The sequence below is a fragment of the Calonectris borealis genome, chromosome 7 (assembly GCF_964195595.1).
Source record: "Calonectris borealis chromosome 7, bCalBor7.hap1.2, whole genome shotgun sequence".
NCBI classification, from domain to species: Eukaryota; Metazoa; Chordata; class Aves; order Procellariiformes; family Procellariidae; genus Calonectris; species Calonectris borealis.
Genome location: NC_134318.1, coordinates 34,706,373 through 34,729,539, shown reverse-complemented (window position 1 = coordinate 34,729,539; position 23,167 = coordinate 34,706,373). Strand labels below are relative to the sequence as shown.

General features: G+C 38.1%; 1 protein-coding gene across 5 annotated transcripts in view; it reads right to left on the bottom strand.

Moving 5' to 3' along the window:
• Positions 1-4,658: 4,658 nt before the first annotated feature.
• NHLRC2 (NHL repeat containing 2) overlaps positions 4,659-23,167 on the bottom strand; it is a 48,725-nt gene continuing 30,216 nt past the window's right edge. The window contains exons 10-12 of one of the 5 annotated variants that reach the window (XM_075155120.1): positions 22,099-22,248; positions 20,221-20,327; positions 4,659-13,780 (exon numbers count right to left, since the gene is read on the bottom strand). In XM_075155120.1, the coding sequence (XP_075011221.1) occupies positions 13,637-13,780; positions 20,221-20,327; positions 22,099-22,248 (401 nt within the window). In that variant the 3' untranslated portion in view covers positions 4,659-13,636. Of the gene's footprint in view, positions 13,781-13,915; positions 22,249-23,167 lie in introns of those variants that run through there. The other 4 variants (XM_075155115.1, XM_075155117.1, XM_075155116.1 and 1 more) reach the window with 4 other exon arrangements.

Sequence of the window (23,167 nt, the reverse complement as noted above, 5' to 3'; positions counted from 1 at the left end):
TGAGCTAGCAAAGCTACATGCCAAGTTTCGGCTAAGGACATTGAATTTCAGCTGACAGGTTCATCTAATTTACTGCTTTGTTTTGGACATCAGGTTAAAACACTTTAAAGAAAAGCTGGACCAACACAGCTACATCCTGAGTTTTCCAAGCATGATGAGCTCAGCTTGGAGAAGGAACTGAGTATTTGACCTTACTGTGCAGAACTTGGGTTCTCAATTTTCTTTCTTATTATATTTTAAAAGGGTTATTAAATCATGTATCTTATCAAGAGAAAATGTTTTCAGGGCAAGGATTTAAAAGCTCAAGAAGGACTTCAGACAACGTTGAAATAAGGACTTAAAGGTGAAATTCAGACTGATTACTCAGGTGGTGTGTAAGTCTAGTCTTCAGAGCAATCATATTGCTTGCACTCCACCAGTGCCCAACCCCAGAAGAACCTAACCACCACCTCCATTTTTGACTGCTGAAATCTCTACATTAAGTTTAGGCACCCACATGTGTTTAGGAGGGCTACGGTACTGAGGTGATAGTGCTTCCCTTCCCCCTGGGACAGCAGCAGTGGCCCAACAGCCCACCCCTGCTCGAGCACTCCTGCAGGACTTGTGTGGGGGAGCTCGGGCTGAGTCCTTGCTCAGTTAGATGGCTGTCATCTAGGCGAAACCTGTTCATGCTCAGAATCTCAAGTGTACAGAAGGATAACAACCGGTCCTGACTGGTGCTCGTGGACAAGAGAAGAAAGGAATTTTAGACAGACTTCCCGTGCAAGGTGTTTGTAAGCACCTCATCTTCCTGTACACCCTGTGAGGAGAGAAGAATGTCCCACTTAGGCACCATTGGCCTTTCCTACAATTGTATAGAGAAGTCCTGGCATTTTGTTTAGGTATTCTCAATCATTTACAGGTGTAGGTATCAGTTAGCAGTTGTGATGAGGCATCTCTACGGTTTAGGGATTATTGGTCCCTAAAGTGGGGTGCGCGACAGAACAACTCATGCAATTGAGTCTTCTTAGAGGTCAATTTTAAGCACATGCCTAGCATCTAACCTAACACTGTTACGTAAATTATTCCTTTGTCAAATGATACTCCAATACAAGGCTCTGCTCTTCTGTAGTCATTAAAAAGCCCTAACAATAGGAGTATTATCTCCAGATTCTGGCTACGGCAGCTACTTTCACTTTACCTGTATTTTCCATGTGATAGTATGGGAGGGAGCAATACATTTTAAGTTGTTGTGTATGTCATATTCCTGTATGATGTGCCATAGGATTGTGTTTCCATATGATAAAAGTGGTATATTAATATGCTGGTCTGTATTTGCATAGCCCTTAAGTGACCTCTCAGATGAAGGGTGCCATGTAAATTCAAGTACACATTAAGAACAGCAGACTCACTTCCGCAAAGCCTTGTCTCAGTCAGCTCTGTTAAAAGTTTAGCTTTAAAGTTTAGCTCACAACTGCAATTACTAGAGTCATACCTCACTTTCCAGACCCTAAGAGTAGGAGACACGCTTGACATATGGACAAAAATTTCCTGTCCCACTTTGCAGTAGATTGGAAAAATTTACCCCATTGTGTACTGTGTCTCAAATGAAAATCATATGCCCAGGTTGTTACCTCTCTGCTGCTCATTCCCTGTCACAGTAACCAAGATTTTCAGCTTCAAATGGCGTGCCCCAGCCATAATAAGCTGCAAAACCTTGCAGCTCCCAATGACTTCTCTTTGCAACTGATGTGCATCTAGCACTGGTTTGTCATTGCATCCTAGGTCCAACTTCAAGAGCAGACCACAAAGGCAAATGAAGTTGCTCATCCAATTGTATTCTCCATGGGCACATGTCCTTTTTTTTAAATGACTGACTTAAAAAAAGATGAAATATTTTTGAATGCTGCAGCATGACTGAAGTGCTCCACCCCAAGGATGTCTAGTAACCAAATAGCAAGTGATGCTGCAGATGGTGACTTAGATGAGCTGGCAGAACAGCCTAAGGTCTGTACACTTTGTTGCCTAGCCACATTTTTAAATCATTCTAATTACCAAAATAGACTAGAAAGTCTGCTCTGTCTTTCACCTTCCCAACATAAATAAAGTCATGAACATGTTGGCTGGATTTAATTTGTGTATCTTTGCTTTCTGCACATTCTTTCTGGTTTGGGATAGAGAGGTATAGTCCTCTTATCCACAGAACAGGCCCGGTCCTGGCAGCAGCTATTCAAGATTAACCACATCTGGGGATTAAATGTACTGCGTAAAAATGGCTGTTATTGTCTCTTCAGCACTGTGCTTTAGCTCAGTTCTGGAAGGACCTGCTTAAAGGCGTTTCTCTTTCCCACTTTTCTCAATATTTCACCTTTCTGCAAAGTCAGCCTAATGCCAGTTAGCTATGATGATATATTCTTGGAGGGTGGTTGCATGACCACTGAGAGTAGTCTGAAACCACCAATAATAGATATTCAATGGGTATGAGATGGGCAATGCTGGTTCACTCCCTACTTGCAAGTCTTCTGGCCAACAAAAGTTCTGGTTTCTCACATGATTGAGCAGAGTTTTGGTAGATGTAACCCGACTGAAAACGTTATCTATATGAATGAAACCCACAATATTATGGGCCTCTTCCAACTGGAGATATTCTACGATTCTAACATTCTGAGTGCGTCTGTCCTCCTTAACACCAGATGAACTATCAGAAATCTTGGTTTTACCGTTCATGGATATTGTTGCATATCTGCTGCATGCTCTTCTGCAAACTTTCCTTGTGGTCTTTCAGAATTTTAAATCAAATTTACAGCGAGCTAAGGTCTAAGGATTTGGAAATGTGGTGATTTAATTAACTCCAGAACCACATGCCCAGGTATATATTTTCCTACAGTTTCAAAATAAGTCTTTCATAGCTGGATGATTCATTTGCTTTCTTGTCTGATGTATAATTTTAGCAGTGTTACTTGTTGAAGAAGAAAAGCAGCAAAGGTCAAGCTTTAGCTGGAAAGCAATACACGGTTTTGAGGCACTTGTCATTGTCAGGCGAAGTAATGTCGAAAGAGACAGGGAAGTTAAAATAATTTTTTGATTCCAAGGTTGTGGAAGTGTTTGTTAAGTATTTAGATTGTGCAAGGTTCTTAAAAGTGGCATTCTTCTAGCACTTCTTTTTTTTTTCTGTGAAAAACAGTCAAGTTGCTTAAAATTTCTCAGTGAGTTTGTCTAGAATTTGCAATACCATTCAGATGACTTTGCTTCTGTATTGCTGCCACCTTGAAGCTGTGGTCCTCTAGTCCACAGCAATTGCAAAGGAATCTAAGTTATTGTGGCCTTCACACTGTGGGCTCACTCAAATAAACCTGCTGATGACATAGGCCACAAATGTCCAACTGATCTTCTTAAGTTGCTGTAACTTGACTTAAGATGTAAGAATATTTAATTTTTTTCAAAATACCCTGATGCCCTGATGTGCCAAGGCTCCCAGTTAAAGCTTGATCCCTGTGACACTGAGTCAGTGACATTCTCAACACGCACAAAAGCTCCCACTGTCACCTCCACCACTTTAGTGAGGTTTAGGTGTGACGCCAAGACCCTCATTTGGGCTGGTGATTTCCAGCAGCTCCCAGCAGTTTGGTGCTCACTGGAAGACATTTCATTACTGTCGGTTCGAGTCTGAGCTCTCCAAGGATCCCCCACAAACTGCTGACCTATGGATGTGAAAAACTGCAACCATATCCATTCTGGAAAATGTTGTCCTGGCTGTCTAAGCAGATTTAAGAAAATCACTGATAATAAATCTTCCAGTATTTCCTTTGTATGTAAGTTGGTATCTCCATTTCCCATTTTTCCTGATACATTTTATTCTATGATTTATATCCCACACAGAAGCAAAGCTTTTTAAATATAGGAGAAGACCTCATGATGCACAGCTGTTACAAATGGTTTGTAGTTAAATTAAACATATTAAAAATGTGTTCTACACTTAAAAAAGAGATGAGTGATCTTTGTTGCCGGAGTTTATAGATACCAGAAGAAAAACAGCCTGCTGTTCAGAAAATGTCGAGCAGCCATCCTTTGAAAATTAGATCCATTTGACGGAACATTAAGTTGGGAGTCCCAGAATTGAGTGCTTAAGTGCTTAAGCCACTTAAAAATATTTAGAACAGAGAGCTCACCTGACAATCTGGGAACACTAGAGTGCTCCCAGGATTTGCAAAGATGAAAGACTTTATGGTAGACTAGCACTGCATTGCCAGATTCCTGCTTGATATAAAATTTTATTTTGAACTTAAAGTTGCTTAGGTTATTTGATTTTTTATTGTGTTTATTGAAGGATGTGCTCTGTGAAAGTCTTCCTAGATTTTAAAATCAAAGGAAAAGAAAGATTCCAGGAGATTAAAGATGAGAGTGCGTTAACCCCTCAGATTTAGGATGACAGAGCATTGTACAGTGGACAATATCTTGCTTACAGGATGGAGAATGTGTACTACTGAACTGGCATGCATAAAAAATTTGACAATAGATATTAACCACCTGGACATACCACTGAAAGAATCTGTTTTAAGAAGTTGTGTAAACAAACTTTGATAGTTTGCATAATAAAATGTTCTTATCATCTCTGAAGCTGATGAGTTCAAACAGCAGGACACAGGAGATTAGCAGCATGAGCCTTTCTTTGGAAGTGAGATTCAAATTCATCTGTACTTTGAACAGACTGGTACATTTTTTGCCACCATAAGAAATTCTCATAGAGACATTATAGATTTCTTTTTTTTTAAAGTTTTACATATTTATTTTGTATGATAAATGGTACCTACAGGCTTAATTCAGGGCTTTCAACTCCTTTTTCACACTGCAGAAGGTTTTCCTTAAGAACGCAGTAAATGCAATGCAACCTTTCGAATATCAGGTTAATAAAAAAACAATCTAGGAAATGCTTTTTATGACAGGGCTATTTAAATATAATCCCATATCTGTCATCATATGGGCCTTATAACAGGTTGTCAGTTCTCCTGGAGAGGGGGTGATCTGCAGTCAAAGGTTTTAAATAAGTAAGAGTGTAGGATTTCTAAAAAGTCTATAATGGACATCTAAGAAAAAATCCATAATTTTCACCATTTATTTCTATTAAAGCAGCACTCAGCAACCCTAAGTTAGGGCTAGAGCCCCACTGTGCTAGGCACACAAAAAAATTAGTGTGTGCTTATGCAGCTATGTGTTTATTTACGGGCAGACCTCTACTACAGTGAATAAGCTCTTTGCCATCAGCAGCAATATGCCTGGACAATGAAGCATGTACATAGGTTTGAAAAACTGAGGGCCAACAAGTAGACTCTACAAAGATTATAGTCTTCCAAAACAAGACTTTTGTAGAATTTGTCTTCCAGGGTACTCGGCCACAGAGACTACGTCTATACCAGAAAATTAAAGCTGTTTAGGACCTTTCCTTGGCACTGAGAGGACCTGGCATGGAAGAGCACAGATGCTACTTAGACTCTCTGCTTATAAGCTGCCTGGCCCCCCCAACAAATCAACCCTACCTTGGAAAGTTTGAGAGTGTTGGTACTTGTAGGCATCAGGCAGGCCAAGGACTACTCTAACAACTTGCTCTTGCTTACCGTGCTGATCTGAAACGTCTCACTTGTATTTTATTGCCCTTCCTCTCTGTGTAATGTCCAGCTCCTGCTTCTTAGTTAATTCTCAGATTGTCGGTTCTTCTGGGCAGGCAGCTCCTGCTATGCACAGTCCTTCGCCTGCCACGCCTGGGCTGGGCATCTGGGCTCTGGTGCAGCACCTCTACATCTGCCACATACAGTTCATCAGGACATGCAACTTTGTCTCTGGGGAAATGCTGACACTTAAAAATAAGTTTTCTTTCGCAGTAGGAAAAATAATATGAAAACGATTTTACTCTGATTTAGAAGTGATTTCATAAGTCAAAACTGAGACCACTCCCCAAAAAACCAAAAGATATTTTCCACTGAAGTTAAACAGCTAGATATTTGGGGGCAGGGGAAAGATAAAGTATTCTAGAAAGCTGGCTCAAACACCTTGTTTACATTCTTCTAACTGAAAAAAATTGAAATGCCATTAAAATTGTCAGTTTTGCACAGAAATTTGTAATTTGATAAAACAATAAGTAGAAAAGCTTGCCAAAATATATTAGTAAGCCAGTACCAACAAGAACAGTGCTTAATTATGGTCTAGGGGATTACCACACTGATATATAATCACAGAGAACTGAGTACTCTCAACTCCCACTGCTGTAACAAACAAGACCCAACTTGGGTTCTGTTGTCTTTTATGACAGTTTTGGTTATGCAGCCTTACCTTCATGACTAAAATATTAGTTGCATTAGCCATAGGTTTTTTTAATCTTAAAAAATATATATGTGACTCTCTTAGGACTGTAAAATAAATAAACCAAAGTTAGGGAATCTGGAAAAAAAAATTAAGTTCCTGAGATAATATCTTAAAATTTTTGCTGAACTTTATGGGTCTTAGATGCTTAATTCCCAATGTTAATGTTATGTACTAGGTGCTTTACACTTCAAGTCCCTCCATTTTACAGAAAAGGGAAAACAGCACATTGTTCCTTCCAGTATTTTCCTTAGATACTGTATTATCTTAAAAGGAAAATCAAGGTGTGAAGGAGTTAAAAAGGCAACTTCTAGTGAAAAGCTAAGCTCAGGATCCCACGCATACTGGAATGAGGCTTTGCAAGTTAGTTCTAATAAAACATGAGAAAATAAGGTTAGAATATCAGACAGGAATTCTTCAGGATTAAAGGTAAAAATAAACCAGGCCAGGCCAGATTTATGTACGATTGCAAAAGTTCCCCAAGAAAAGTCTTCCTGACCATCTATCTGTCTGTGTATTCACACTGCACTTGGAGGACTCCTGGATTCCTCACTGATGCTGAGGTCTCACACAACTCCATCTCAAGGCAAGGCTTCCCACCTTCTCCGGCTGACCAGCAGATGTCAATCCTGGCAGACTGCCTGTCTTTACCTCTTGCTTGGACTGTAGCTGTGGAATACTGAAGATGAAATTATCACTGTTTCATGAATTACAGCAAAGTCACAGCCCAGCAGAATGTCCCAACAGCAAATGAGATCATTACATGTCTCCTTCCTTTACTGAGACAGGCTTCCCACGGAAGAGTGCCATCTAACTGGCATTAACAGGAATTAGACCACTGCCTTTCCTCAGAAGAAATGACTTACTGTCCAAACAGCCAAAAGCCTCCCCCTGGCAGAGGGAGCGAGCTGACAGCTTCCTAGGAGGATCCACTCCATCCTGTGCCACTCTGCAGGAGCAGCGGTAGCATGTGTCCCCCAAAGGATACGGGAATGATGGGAAGCAGCTTCTGATGCTGAGTGGAGAAGCATGGAGAGAACAGCTTATAGAGAAGAGTAGACCTATGGCTGAGGAGATTGAATCCTTCTCAAAATATCAAGTAAAATCCATGAAATTGTTCACGATCTTCCAGATGCTCAGTGCCAAACATAAAAAAGTCAGGTAGGTGTTAAGAAAGAACATTGATCAGTCACTCAGATCTCCATTATAAGGGTAACAACCAGCAGTTCAGGATACATCCTTGTGGCTTGTCCAAAGCCATGTAGTGAACTTCTATGGGAATTAAACAAAGCCACAAACCTCACCTCCTACAGACACTCCAAACACACCTTTTGCAACATCCCATAATGGGAAGGCCCATCCGTTCACTCACACGTGTGTAGGATCTGTTGTATTTTGGTGGAAGACAGAGGTACCACAGTGCAGGATCAAACCCTATGTCCGATGCTCTTTTGTTTTTTATCTGTTCCAATCAATCGTCTCTTTATCCACTAGAACAAACTAAAAAAGCCAATAAATATTGTGAAGACAGATGCATCTCTAGCCAACTTCAACATTTTTTCAGCATGTGATCAAACATCCCTATAAAAAGTGCGATAAAATCTTTGGACTCTTTAGGACTTGAACCTGGAGAGATGTCCAGCTCAGCTGAACTCCATGCGCCCTTCCGGAATTCCTGGACTAAGGACATAATCCCTCCAGTTCAGGAAGGTTTTTTAATTTATTTGCTTGTACATTGCTGAAGCTTCAGTGGGACAAGCAATGGGAGATTAGTCTACAAACAGGCAAAAGCAAGACATTGGAATGATGGAAGTAGAACTTCAAATTTTGTAGAAGTAATTTATTTTATTTTTCTGGCTTCTGAATCTATTTTTAAAGCTGTTTTGCTAAGATTAAGCACTGCTAGGGAAATAAACCTGTCATAGCAATTGTTATTATCATTTATATTACCATAGTGTCCAGGAGTTCTTCTCAGGAAAAACTCCATGGTATTAGGTGTTGTGTAAACACAGAGGGAGAAGAAAGTCCTGTAACCACTGAGACCTTTCAACCGATGTACAACACCGGGCCACAAATGATACAGCGCAGCCAACAGACGGAGCCTCACAGGGAACAATGAGATATTGTTGGTTTAAGAGTGAGTGATCTTAGTCCAGGAGAGCCCAAATGTTGACAATATTTCAGTGTTGTAAGAAAGGCTTTGCCAGCGTTGATGAGGAAATCCTTTTGAAAAGGGAAGCCTCAGAAGTACTTTTTGCAAGGTTTGCAAGATTAATAGTGGATAATGGTGCAGAAAGATGAAAAAATCAGAGGCAGGAGTTGGTATCTTCAAAATTAATAAAACCTCACAGATAGGATATGACTACGCTGTGAATGGCATATTGAAATATGCAGAGGTGCAGCATATGCTTCATACCAGCAAGTAGGGAGAGCTGGCCGTTGGATTCAAAAAAGTAATGTTTCAGTCATCACCCTTTGGGCTACAAAACCAACACTTTAACAAAGTCACATTTTGGATCGGTAAGAGCAGGAAAAGATTCTGTTAACACGGCGTGTTGTAGCAATTGAGACATGAGGTAGAAAACCTTGAACAAATGTTCAGACTGGAAAGAGAGGACAAAAGATGGAAAAAAAATCTGCAAAAATTCAGATACTGTCCAAATGCAAGGACCTAATGAGATGCTGAAATCTGAACGAATGCAGAAGTTCTAAGGCTTGTCTGTAATCAGGAGGATTGCTTGAAAAAGGAAAGGAGTAACAGGAAGGAATAGTGAAGAGATAATTAGGAGTTTTCAGCTATATTAAATTTTACAAAGTCAAAGGAAGATAAAGGATGAGACTTAAGTCTGATAGAAAGAGACCATTCTGGAGGAGAGAAGTAGGACTCTGATGCCTCAGCACAAGTGGTTGCTGAACTTTGTACCATCCAGAGACAAAGTGCGCAAAGGGAAGAGGGAAGGAAGAGTGGCAGTCCAGGGGAATTCCCACCAAAAGCTCGAGATGGGGAAGACAAGGACTATTCAGCCAAGGACGTGATGAAGGAGCAGTTTCCAAAGTATGCAGAGAGCCGGAATAAAGGGAAGTAAAGAAGCAAACAAAGTGAAAATTTCAAAACTAAAAGACTGGTTGTGTATGTTGAAGGCAACTGGCAGGCCAAGAAGATTGAAGAGATTTGGCTATCAATAGATCATTAGAAACCTTGCTGAGAGCAATTTCAGTGGTCAGCATGGGGACAGCCAAATCAGTGGGATGTAACATAGAAGTGAAATAGAGGAAGCAGGAGCTCTTGCTAATAGCACATTTCATGAGCGTAAAAAGAAAAGGGAAAGGGATGTACAGGTTAGGAATATTTTTTTCCAATATGAGAGAAACTAAATTACTTTTCTTTCATGAGTGAAGAGAGCTACAAGCCGATAGTCAATGGGCTGCAAACTTTGGGAGAACTAATTAGAGAGATGAAGGTAGAATGAAAAGGATCAAGTGACAGACATTAAGGAGAAACTCAGCAGAGATTAACGAGAGGAGTGCAGCAATGTAGGGATAAATGCATCTATTTGCTGCCTGGGAGAAATGTATGAACTCCACTGTCCAGTTAGAAGCAGGAAAATTTATTCCACCTAAGGGTTCAGCCTTCACATGGTTTATATCAGAGTTAAACTTACTACTGAATCTGAGTCTCTTCTGAAATTGAGGAGAATTCAGTAGACATTAATGCTGAGATGTACTATTGAAGTGCTGCACTGGAACATAATCCTAGCGGATTTTCCTCACTAATTTCCTTGGCTGACAAAAACATGGATAGGATATATCATCGCTTACAATAGTCCTCATATTGTTAAGCTGACAGGTCAGAATTGCTTCAGAATAACGTGATCATTTTTTTCTGAAAATTTTACTCGACTGTAAGCATTTCTCAGGTTAAAATATACAAGTTTTCTAGGCTAACAACATAAACTCGTTGGGATTTTTTGCAAATAGCAAATCAGCTCTTTCCTGGGACCACTTTAATAAATATGAATTTCCTTCAAGACTGAGAATTGTCAACACGTATTAAATCCAAAAGAATCGTGATCATTTTTTGCTTGCTGCGTATGAGGTACTTCACAAGCTTTCTGTATGTTAGGAGGTGGAAAACAAATACTGTGACAGGTTCATCTGAGCTAGACTGTTCTATGAAAACAGACATGCCTGCCGTCAGATGTCTACAATAAGGTAGTCTCTCCTACTGTCAAGACCAAAACTATGACATAAAGAGTCCCAGAGGGCACATGGTGATTAGGCTACCACAGTATGTGAAAGCAGGAGAGACCCTGAACCGAGTGTATAAGAAAAATACATAACCATGTGAAAGGGGATATATTTACATAGACCAGAAGCAGGTCACAAAGTTGCTGAGACTCTCCATCCACTAACATTTAAAAATACGTATTTTTACAAATCAGCAAGCTCACTGTGTATTAGAAAAAAGATGCTTACACTTCTATATAAAAAATAGCATCCATTCTACTTCACTTCTCTTGGTAAAGTTCTGTATTTTTCCTGCATTTTATGCATTTCCATGTAAAGCCTACTGGAAAGAGAATCGTTCTGTTCAGCATCCTCAAGTAAATGAAAAATTTTAATCCCTTGCTAGTTTAAATCCATAACTAATCCTGTTATGATTCAGTAAATGTTTCATTTTACACTTACCAGTGAATTTGTGAAGCAAATTTTGTCACTTTACTGAGGACTCCATTTCTGAGCATCCCAGTACAACCTCTGCACCTCCCTCATACGGTCTAAGAAGTTCTGCCACATGCACCTCCTTTGATTCGAGTCTGCGATAACAACAGCACTTTATTTCACTTCCACTGCTAAGAGCACGGCAAAAATGCTAATGAAATCCATCTTCTTCACTCAACTGCATAAAGGAGAGAAAAATTTAGATGACGGGTTTCTCAGTAGCCCCCAGCAAATTTCCCTTGGATTTAACTGCCATTATGCTCCTACGCACTGCTTGGTGTGGAATATAAAATTTCGATTTTATATTCTCTCCTGTGATTCTATTTGCTCAATGTATTAAGATTCTGAAAAACAGTTACATCTCTCATTCTTAATGATCTCTGTATCTTAGTATCAACCCCAGACAACAACTTGGAAAACATCACAGCTTTAGTCAAGTCACGAGTGTGTCACTGTGCGTAAGGAGAGGGAGGGAAAGTGCAGAGGCCTTGATGTAACGACTGCTTACGCTTGCTGTTGACCATTAAACCGCTGACTCTGCTTTGCTCTGCTTAAAACACGTCACACTTATGTGCCGTCGCCTCAGACGCAGGGCTCAGACCTTCGCTAGGGAAGTGATGTGCTTTCCCAAGTCCTGCTGTTTAAAGAAGATATCAAACCTGCCTTCTCATTAGTAAATAAAAATGGTGTTAGAACAACTTTTCAGTTCTCAAGGACAGTAATTGCAACGATAGCTTCAAAGATCAAAAGTAACATTGCAGTTTCATGGTGGATGGAATTCACAAGTGAATATACAGCACAGGGGTAAATTTGACTAAAGACTTGGTTTTATTGAAGCAACCTCTTCATTGATATCTAACTACTCCTTATTATCGCAGCTTTGTTTGGTGTTTGGCAAATATACCCACTGTTTACAGCCTGTTGTTAGGAGCTCTGAGCACTGGTAAGCCCACATACTCTGCTTAAGGGAATGTCTGAGATCGGAAAAATATGGAGAGATTTAACTAAGGGTTACAACTTGCTAATCCTTTTCAAAAAATGAAAGAAGCAACATGTGCTGCTGTAGCAATACTTTAGAAAGCTATTCTTTTACATTTGAAGGCTGAAATCTCCACTCCTGCTTTGATTTCTGTACTTAAGGAAGAGGGCAAAGGAGAACAAATGAGCTCTAGAAAGCCCAGTTATAGCAAGGGCAGAATTTTGCTACACACAGCGACACATAAAATAGCCATCAGGTATCGTTTTCAGTTTCTGGTGGGATTGTGTGCATGAAATACCAGGGTGACAGGCAGAAAAAATAAAATTCAGATGAGGCAGCAGGGTCATGATTTTGAACAGCCACAGGAAACTACTTCAGATGGGAAGGACAGGGCAGGGAGAGAAGCCTTTTAAAGCCCCATCTACCCAATCTCCGGGTAAGTTCCTCTTGGCAGGAAATTGCAGAATCCCTTGCAATAACAAGAAAATATCTGGGCCCCATTAGCGAATTTCACATGAAAGGCTCCTTTCCCTTGCCTTTAGAAACAACCTAATTAATTGTTTCCTAGAGCAGCGACTTTGTGACCACAGAAATCTCTACTGGGCAGTGCCTCCCTGGGTTCTGGCAAAATGCACAAGTCCAGCTCAGTCACCCAAATGCCATTACACACATAAGCATCATAGATTTGTTTGCACATAGAAAGTACCAGTCTGTGTACATACAGGCTTACTGTTTTACAAATACTTTGATAAAAGTTGGGGGTGAAGGTGTCATTTCAGAGATTACAACTGAGAGCAAGTAAACTTTCAGCTTTATAATCCGAGGCAAATGCTCACTCAGATGCTGCGAGATGACATGACCCTGCCTAAGCTAGCCGAGTTAGGCTTGGCAGAACCTTTAGATGCACTTTATAACAAAACATAGAAATTACAAATAAATTTGCTTGAATGTTTGTCAAATTCAGACTTATTGCATCAGGCTAAGCTGAATATATTTAATCTGGATGGAAATCAAAGAAAGTTAGCTGAGTTTTATAAGTAGTATGTATAAATGTTTTAAATGTTTGAAAGGATGAATAGTCATGAGGAATAATCTTTAGCAAGGGGAAAAAAATTCAACAGAGCTACACTTATTATTGCTGGGGCTCACCTATAGTAAATATGCCAGAATTTTTGGTGTATGATGCTTTCATTAACAATAAATCTATAAAAACATGATGAGCAGCATAAATAAGGGATTATCTTCGTAGGTATGTTGGTATTGGTGCACATGAGAGCCTATATTAGTACTCTGTATCCATATGTTCTTAGTCAAAGCTGCAAAACTGTTATCCAAGTAAAACAATTATTACAAAACAATTGCATTTTTTTTAGAAGCTGCTGTTAAAATATGGTTCAACCATAATTAAACTGGCACCCACATACTGCAAACTGTGGCACAGTTTAGCCACAGTAATATGGCTAACAATCAGTGCTTCAAAGTGGAGCTCAATGCAGCGAGATCTGTTCCAGTAGCTAAGCTTGCTCTGGGATCTTTGCAATAAACTGAAGGCTACAAAACAGTCCGTCTATGACTCATGCAGTACACCGTTTCTCATCTCTCTTATGTGCAGAAATGGAATAAAACCAGATCTCTTGTTTCCAGACCACTGTGTAACACTGAAACTGGGGAGTCCTCACGACTGCACGCTGTTTTATCAACCCTCAGGTCACTGAATGGCCGGCTGACACCCATGACTGCAGAGCCCTGTGGGAAAGGGAGTGTGATACAAATAGTACTTGTTAATTAAAGGATTTTAATCAAGCTGTAACCCCTTACAGAAGACGCATTTCATAACTTCCACATCTATGTTCATGTAAAGATTGACAGACAAACCCAGCCTTGAAAGAAAAGATAACATTTTTAATGTTTATTTTTCCATGAAAAAGCTTTACAAGGAGAAAGATGTTTCACAGGAGAAAGAGTACATTCTTTAATCACTGTTTATTTGTTGAATTGATATCCAAGGCTGACATTTCTTCTACAGTGTATTTATTTGTTCTCATAATATTACAGGACATTTACCTTTTATTTAAAAAGGATCATAATCCATGAATATTAGGAACGCTATTAGGCAATGCTGTATGTGAAGAATTTACACAATCTACATAAGCTGTAGATGAAGTGCCTTCAGTTTTAATTCTTCGCATATTTTGTAGCAAGAAACATAAACCACATCTTTTAAATGTTCAGATATTTGAAAGGCTTTGCATCACATGTAATGGAAAAACAGAGGTTTAGTATCTCAAAGAGCAGACAAAAATATTCCAATGTCCACAAAGCAACACTGAAGTTCTCAAGGAAGAAAAAAATCCCCATCTTTCCCCTTAAACCATATGGAGACATTTATTAAGGTGTTAAGTGCTCAAATGTGACTTTCTTCACTAGTATTACACTGCCAGGATTTTTAGACATCCCAGCATCATAACCTAAATGAAATTATATAGTTTTCACAGTGAGAGAACCTGACCCTTCCTAGCTGCCTCTACATACAACCTTCTGCCATTTAAAGAATATTTGCTGATCTGTAGAACAGGGGAAAAAAACCAACCAAAGACCAACCCTCCACCCCCCAAATATCAAGAAGCATCACCCTCACCCTTTTAGATCAATTAATGTTTTGCCTCCCATCTCGCTCCTATCACAATTTCAGCAAGATGTTTGAAATGTCCTTGCCAAGTTTGTTCTGAAGTACAAAAGAGATAACAATAGTTTCAGAAGATTGAGAAAAAAACATTTTAAAGTATTTTGTACGAAAAGTAGCTTGAACAAAAAGCACCTTAATTTCAACATAATTCAAAAATATAAAGGAGAAGGAAAACTCGTCACAGTTTCAGAATTAGTAGAGAATTAAAACCCCTGAAACTTGCAAACCACGAAGCTCAAATACCTTATTTCAGTCAGTACTCCAGCATTTCTGTAAAGATACACTTTCAAGTATTGTTATGGAAGGCACTGATTTTTTCCTCAGCCATCGTGATGTTATGAAAACGCAGAATTTCTGTCACATCGGGCTGAACTACTGGCCCTAAAGATATTTGCTGCTAACCTTGGAGCACCTGGATTTCACGCAGTCACAGTTTTACAACTACCTTATTTTTCTTCATTAATTTCTTTATAAAAATCACACAGATCCATCACAGGTTTTAACGATACAATGATTAATGGTACATTAATGGTAATAACTTAGAGAAGAGAAAGTTTTAAAAGTGAAATTGGATAGCTTTGAAGTTAAACATTCAAAATATAAAACATCTGGCAATTCTGTTCCTCCACTTTACTATCAATTCCAAATTTTTAAAATCTGGAAGCCAGTTAACTGATACAGGCAACTCTCAGGACAGGTTCTTTGAATGGACGGTTCCAAACCAGGTATTTCAGTTTAATCAAAAGCTTGAAAAACAAGCTCTTGTTTTGAAAAAACATGAATGTAAAATCAAATTGGAAATCGTTATCTTGCTTTCTATGAAGTCTGACAATGGCCAGATGGGTTGAGTTTCTAAATACTTAGTCAAAAGGGGGAAAATACAGCATGGAATATTGTTCTTCTGAGGCATGTTGAGTACAGAGCATTAAATTAAGGTAGACTTATGAACATAATCTTTACAAGTGGGATTTCTTTAGCTCAAAATTGTTGATGTTTCAAAAGAACTAGTCAAGACTTGAAAAATACTTGCAATTCTTTTGCTTAGCCCTAGGGCCTGCAATTGTTCTCTGGTACACTTGAAAGCAATGGACCAACAAAGAGGTACACTAAGCAATAAGTAATTATAGCTGCACAAACACTCCTCAACTTATATCCAAGGTTTCTAGTTTTGCATCTGCAACAAAAATGTGTTACCCTCTGAAAAGAATTAAACACAATCTGCAACATGATAGCAAACTGGGGTATCTTTCAAATCACCTAATAGCCAAAGTATTTAATTTATAGTATCAAAGTTTCTTGAAACTAAAAGCCATCAAAATCCCCGGATAGGCTACTCAAGTTTGATGGGATGCTCTGAGAGATCTAGAAACAACTTCAGGACCTCACTGGACAGGGCCAGATATAAAGGTAAGAATTTTGATGGTAGCTGCATCAGTGTAAAGCTTGATGAAGTTGACCTGAGGACATAATCTTATTCTAATGCTACCTAGAAGCCTGGGGGAGGGTCCAGATAGGTCCTAGATTCCAGTAATTTTACCAGGTTATCTTAAGATAAAGAGTACTAATGAAACAATTAACTGAAGATTTTTGCAGGAATAATAAGGGCAAAATTCTTGCCTTCTTTATGGAGCAAGATTTTATAGGCCATAAAGAGAAGTAGACCTAGGAAGCAGGAAACCCCAGAAAGGCAGTATGCACTAGGTCTACCCATTTTGAGGATTAGTGTCATGGTGTAACTCATCCTGAAATCCTCACCTCATTTGCACCGTTTTGGAGTGAGTTGCCAGGTAACATGATCTTTATATGGGACAGCCCTATTGCACTTGCTGTTTACATCCCCATCCCTAAAGCAGGGGAGGGGCAAGGAGCTGGTGGAGGGAATTATCCTACTTGGATCCTTCCATGGTAACAAGATACTGGCTGCATTTCATTCTCGGGGAAACTACAGGAGGAAAAGATAGGTCCAAAAACCTAACCAAAATCCCCCATAATATTATGGCAAAGAAACTAAGATAAACTTGGAAACTCAATCAGAGGTGTGCTGAATTCTTAACAAGAATGAATCCTAATCCTTAACGAGAGTATGTGATTTTACATGTGATAGTACAAAAACTGTAAAATGTAAGAACAGCTGCTTCTGATGGAAGACAGTAGTCAAATTTGGTTATATGAACATAATGGAATGTAAAATATTAGAAATACCATTTCTAAATTCATGATCTGTTGTAGAATACAAAGACAGATGTGGTGGTTTAATTAAAAAATAACCAGGTCTCACATTTTCAACAACTGTCTCCAACTAATTGTTACCATTCTTGTACTCTCCCTGCTTGGGACAGAGAAGCTCCTCTAATCCCTGACAAACTGATTTCAATGAAAATTATAATGATTAATTCTAAATACTAAATCTTTGCTAACATAAATCAGTAATTTTAATTGATTATATGAATAACTGAGCTGGCAGATTTGAGTGGAGAGTTACTGTACGTGGTTGATAAGCTGCTATGCATGGTAAATTCTCCTCAGGTAGCACAACTGCAGCCTAGAGGACACATATACACAACACGTCACAGCATCTCTCTCGCATTATACAAGCAAGAAAACTTACTTTTGAGTTGCAATACACAGTTTATGAACACACTTCTGGGGGAGTTCAGCTGCAATGTGTCTCTGAGGTAAGTCTTAATGAATAACAGTGATTTTAAAAAATTACAGATCATAAGAATGTACATATATCTCTGCTATTGTCTGCTAAACTATAAGCCATTTTCAACCAGATATATCACTCATAACTCTATAAAGTCAGACATTTAAAGCTTCCATGTATGTAGAAAACCTTGTTAGGAATCAAAAATTCAAGAGAATTTGTGGTCAATAATACAACTCTCTCTGCTAAAATAAATAGTCAATAATTAAAGGAACAGAAGGACATGCCCCTGCACGAGAAGAAAAGTCACTTCATTCTGATCATCCCTCTCCTCTGAGCAAGTGATAAGGAATATGTTTTTCTCGATGTTCTCACAAAAAATAGTTTTGCCCATGGTTTGAGCTACAAGATTTGCCCATTGGAATCAAAAAAGTGCATTAAGAATATATACAAGGTACTGGAAGCCATATGCACCTTTCCTCAGGCTAAGCAGATAACGCATTTACATGATGCTATAAAACTACTTTCTCATGTATTACTCATCTGGTCTGTACTTGCTCTGTATCACAATATTACCACAGCATTATACAAACATAATGCTCTACAAGTGGAAGACATGAGAGGCAAAACACAAACTATGAAGAAGTGCATCCAGTAGAAAAGCCCAAAATGACATGTGAGAATCTAACACAAAAAGGAATCAGCTAAAAATGTATGCATGAAATATGTGCCCATCAACAGGTTTACACAGTCAGCATCCCTCCTCTTCCTTCAACAGAAGGGAACAAACTACAGAAAGTTACTACTGAATTCAAACATGAAAAAGCTATTAAAATACATTACGCTCCCTCTTCGAAACCACATTATCGTTTTCCTAGTCTAATGAAGAATATTGTACTGTAATTAAATAAATTTTCTAAAAACATCTCATGGAACTATTAATATATTCATTCAAAACCAAAAGCTGTTCCAGGAAAGCAAACACTAGAACAAAACTGCAAATGCCACTGAACTTGTTTCCATTATACAATATAACCATGACCAACATTCTTTAGAGATTTGCTATAGTAATTTATTAAGGTCTGATACAAAACCTATTAAAGTCAGTAGAAAGATATGTTTTGAAATGGCCTTGAATTACATACTTTTACTGTAAGATACAAATCTGGGAGCGCTGAGCCATACCAATCTGCTCAGAATTTTTGTATCAGGAAACACTAATAAACTAAATTACCATACAAAGAGAAAGCAGTCATCAACATATCTGATTTTTCAGTATTGAGACACAGTAGTAACATTTTCTATTTTTCTGAATCATATTTTGAAGATGCTTTCTGGTACTTAACTGAAGTAAATTTCTGTAGCTTATACACGCTATTCTGTTTGCCTGTCTGGTTACATTTATGGCACTTGTTGCTTTACTGTAAGAGCATCTTGTAAACCCTGGAGGAAGCAATGGAAGTTGTATCCCTAAACATCATAAGCTTTTAAAAAACATGTTTTTCTATTTAGAGAACATTCAAATGTCTGTATACCACAAGTGAAACAGGAATGACTCCAGGAATGTGTTTGTTATTCCTTGGACAAATAAAACATAGCATTGGCTATATGATTAAAGACCAATCACAGTGAACACACAGACTGAGGGAGTGAGGAGCAGAACAACCCCATCATCAGTGAGAACTGGAGCACACTGAGAATCAGCTGCCTCTAAGATGATGAAGGAGAACGATTAAAGCAGTGTCCCTGTGTGAAACCCATTAAGATGAGACAGGAAAAGCAGCTCTCCCTTGCAAACTAAAGGGGTTATTGCCTAAAAGGGTTTAGGACTTACCGGATTCAGAGGGAAAGCATTTTGGAATATATAGATTTTCTTTGTAAATAGTGGGTTGTGTGTCTTTTTGAGATGGTATCACATCTTCTGCCTCTCCTTTAGCAATAAAGCCATTACACTGCAGTGGCAAGGAATGCTCTGAGGCTTTGTAGAAAGAATAATAGTAGCACGGATATAGTGTACCACCCCCCACTCCCTTAGTTTATATAAGATTCAGTCATCTGCCACAAGACATGGACTTCAAGGAAATGATAAAGAAAAAACTGTTTCAAACAGATATATTCCTGTTCTCCACTAGTAAAGCTGAAATTGTTTTCCTTGAAATACAATTGTTCGAAATTTGGCTACAACTAAATATTTAAAGGTCCTTTACAGTTTGATCCTGGACTTCAGCTTAATGCTTATGCAACAGTTTTTCCTACTACCTACTATCACTCTTTCCCAATAAGCTTATAGTGGTTCTGTGTGTGTCTACATACAGTGACTAAAAGTTGAAACTTGAAAACAAAAGGGATATTACACTTAAATACACATTTATATATGTACATTTAGCTAGAAAACATATCTATAATACTATATTTAAACATTACACACTATAGTTAAATAAAGTTAGGAATACACAGTCTTTTCCCTACAGCAATACATTACTTAAAAATTTCAATGAGAAAACAGATTTGTTGACTTTTTTTTTTTGAATACTGGAATACAGGCAGAATTTGATGATCTCATCCAACTGAAATAGACAAATATAATGTCATTCTAGTTGAAAATGAGAGAAAAAAAATCCATCTGCTGAATTATATGTTCAAGATAACTGCAACAGTTTCGTTTGTTATTCTGAACTTCTGAAACTCATGCTTGTTTTTTTCAGTAAGCAACAGAAAATTTGTGGGCTAGCTGGAAGCTGATCTGAGGTTTCCTGGCTACCATCCAAAGTTAAACAAACAAACAAAAAAATTTGAAAGACTGCATTGTACTAAAGTGTAAAAAATGATAAATGCCCAAAGCAGTTTCTTTACCTTCATCCTTCCAATAGCATTTGCAATGTGTGAACAAAGTAGCAAAGCTTTCTCCTTCTTCAAATGGCATGTGAGAATTGAGAGGCTTACCCAAAGGAGCTGAAACACTGAATTAGAAAAGTTGCTTAAAAAACAAACACAAGAAAAATAATAGTTCAGCCCTTGCCTTGCAGACAGGTGAGATAATAACCATTTCTGGTATTACAGAGAACTCGCAGACAGACTGGCATTTCAATGGAAGGAAAAACCACACCAGTCCATATGGTTCCCTTAAAACAAAAGCCTCTCTGGTTCATGACCAACATTTCAGTCAGCCTTTAAGTAAGAAAGAGCAACAACAAATCATACTGGGGATTTACTGACAGGTGTCAGGAACAATGGTGATTGTTTTAGAAAAGACTATATAAAAATTTTTTCCCTACTGTACTTTATAATATGTGTAAAAATATTATCTTCAAACTTAAAACAAAACCATCTTCTCAGAACTGATTCTCATGACCAGAGCACAGAGCCTAACCCAATTACCACTTAAGCACTGTGGAAATTCTTCCAGTTCAAGTAAAAAACTTGCACCCCCTCCTGTATTCCTGCTACTTACTATGGCAAATTGAAGGAATTTTACTTGCAAAACACTTAACCACCAAAGGCAGAGTTTTGTAATACAGTTTTAAAGCACCTTACTCAAAGATTAGGTTACCAGTTTTCTAGCAAAAGCTCAGAACCTCTAAACATGAATGCAAATAATCCATTATTAAATATATAGTTCTGGTTCAGTGGCCACTATTACAAATCGGGGGACTAACAGTGACTTCAAAAGACTCTGAATCAGACTTCAAGAGTATACAATTCTTCTTAATATTATGTATTTGCAAGACAGAAGTCTTCAGACAAGTCTTTACAGAGAAATCATAAAAGTAGGAAAGTGATTCACCCTGCTTAAAATGGTTGACATTTAATTTTTGCAGTTTAGATATTCAACCATTATCTACCACTTACTATAAAATGTAAATTGGCATGTATCAGAAAAACTCCAGCATGGTTTTGTGTTTTTTTTTTTTCTTTATACATATACAGATTAGAGAGAGGCACATTCTTTGTTAGAAATCAGCACGCAATTCTTCTGTAGGAACTTGAACACTTCCTTTCACAGAAATGTTTCCATGAAACTATGCTTTTCATATAAGGCGGTCATATCTAGTTAAGCAAAACACTCAGTTTGCATAAAATTAGAGCTGCACCTAGTTTAAGATGTATTTTCAAAATACACGTGTCATAAATGCCATTACAGAAAAATAAGCAAGATACTTCTTTTACAGCCTAGAGAAAGAAACTATTCGTTTTGACATTCTATTAAAATTTAATAAGGTCACAAAAGGAATTTGTAACTGTTAGTCGAAAATGATCTAGCTATTCTAACAGTATTTCAGTGCAAAGAACTTCTTCAGTAGCATCACAAAGTAACACCAGCTCTTGCAAAAGGACTCTAAAAATCGTTGCTCATTGCTTAGAATGGCATACATCCAATATATTCATAATTGGCAACAGAGTCTAGAGTATTACAAAGTTATTGCTGCTACTGTAATGAAAAGAAATGAGGTCGTGATGATAAATTTTCACGTTAAGCTGCAGGGAAATCTACTTGGTTTTACCAAGTATATTATTTCTTAGCTTTAAGCTCTAGGAAAATGAACAATGGAGAAAAGTTTTTCTCCTATAGAAATGGTGGATAGTAAAATAAAGTATGAAATTAGCTAGCTTTGGTTTAGTGGGTTAAAAATGCATGTATCAGTTCAACTTGAGTCAAGCTGCCTTGGTTCGTACTAGCTATCTGTAAAGGCTGACTGAATGAGATTCCTTTCATCATACAGGCACTGCTACCTTTGCTGCAATAGTAGAGGCACGCTTTGACAGCCAGGATAGCTTCAGCTGACAGACAGCTCCTGGGTAACTGAAAGGGAATAATAGTTTGACAGGAAACATCCTTTATTTCTCCAGACAGACACTGTCCTTGAAGCAACCAGGTATTATCTGTAAAAGAAGAACAAGTTTTATCATTAGGATATTTAACACTGTGTCTGAAACCTACAGAAAACACTAATTTTGCCTATAGGACAACATGGACTTTCTTTCCATATGCAGTATTAGGAGAAATTTCCTCCCTGATTTTTCCAGTCATGGACAAAAAAAAAGGAAAAGTAAATTACAAATGCTTCTTTAGCAGTCATTTAAAGATGGAGAGATCCACAGCTTTGCTTCAGAACTATAGGTATATATACAGTACATCTTACTTAAATGCAATGGATCTGCAATTTGTCCTATATGCTCTTAAGAGGATATTAAAATTTATTCTGAGATATGCAAGCAAAACTCCTTAAATTAACGGGCTGCTATACATTTGTATCAGAGGTCTAATACTCCAGGTAAGATATCTACCATAAATGCATAAAACTGCAGGTAAATAATGGTATTTCCAAACAGAAGTGTTGGTTTTACAAGTGGGTTGCTGCAATTTAGCAATGTTCAGGCTGACTGTTAAAAGAGAACTTGAGTTTCACATTTATTTAAATATTTAAGAGTATGTGAACTGAAAAATGAACTGCACAATAAAAGTACCTAGCTCGTATTTTACCGTAAGTGAAAAGGATGAAGTGCTCTTTTGGGCATTTTTCAAAAAAAAGCTTAGAATTTATGAGCTTGAAACGACTTGTTGAGTTTAGGTTGCTTACATTCTCCAATTTTACTAACCCTTGAAGCTATCACATATATCTTTACTTCAACAATATTTGGAGATTCTGTAGGCCAAAGCGTGTGCCGACTCTCCTGGAAATAGTCTATTTGTACTCCAAAAGCACAAACTGGGATGAGAAACTACTTTAAATCATAAGGCATATAAACAAATTGCAGTGCCTGTACAGTATTTGTTGACTGCTTTTAAAAGCAACCAATT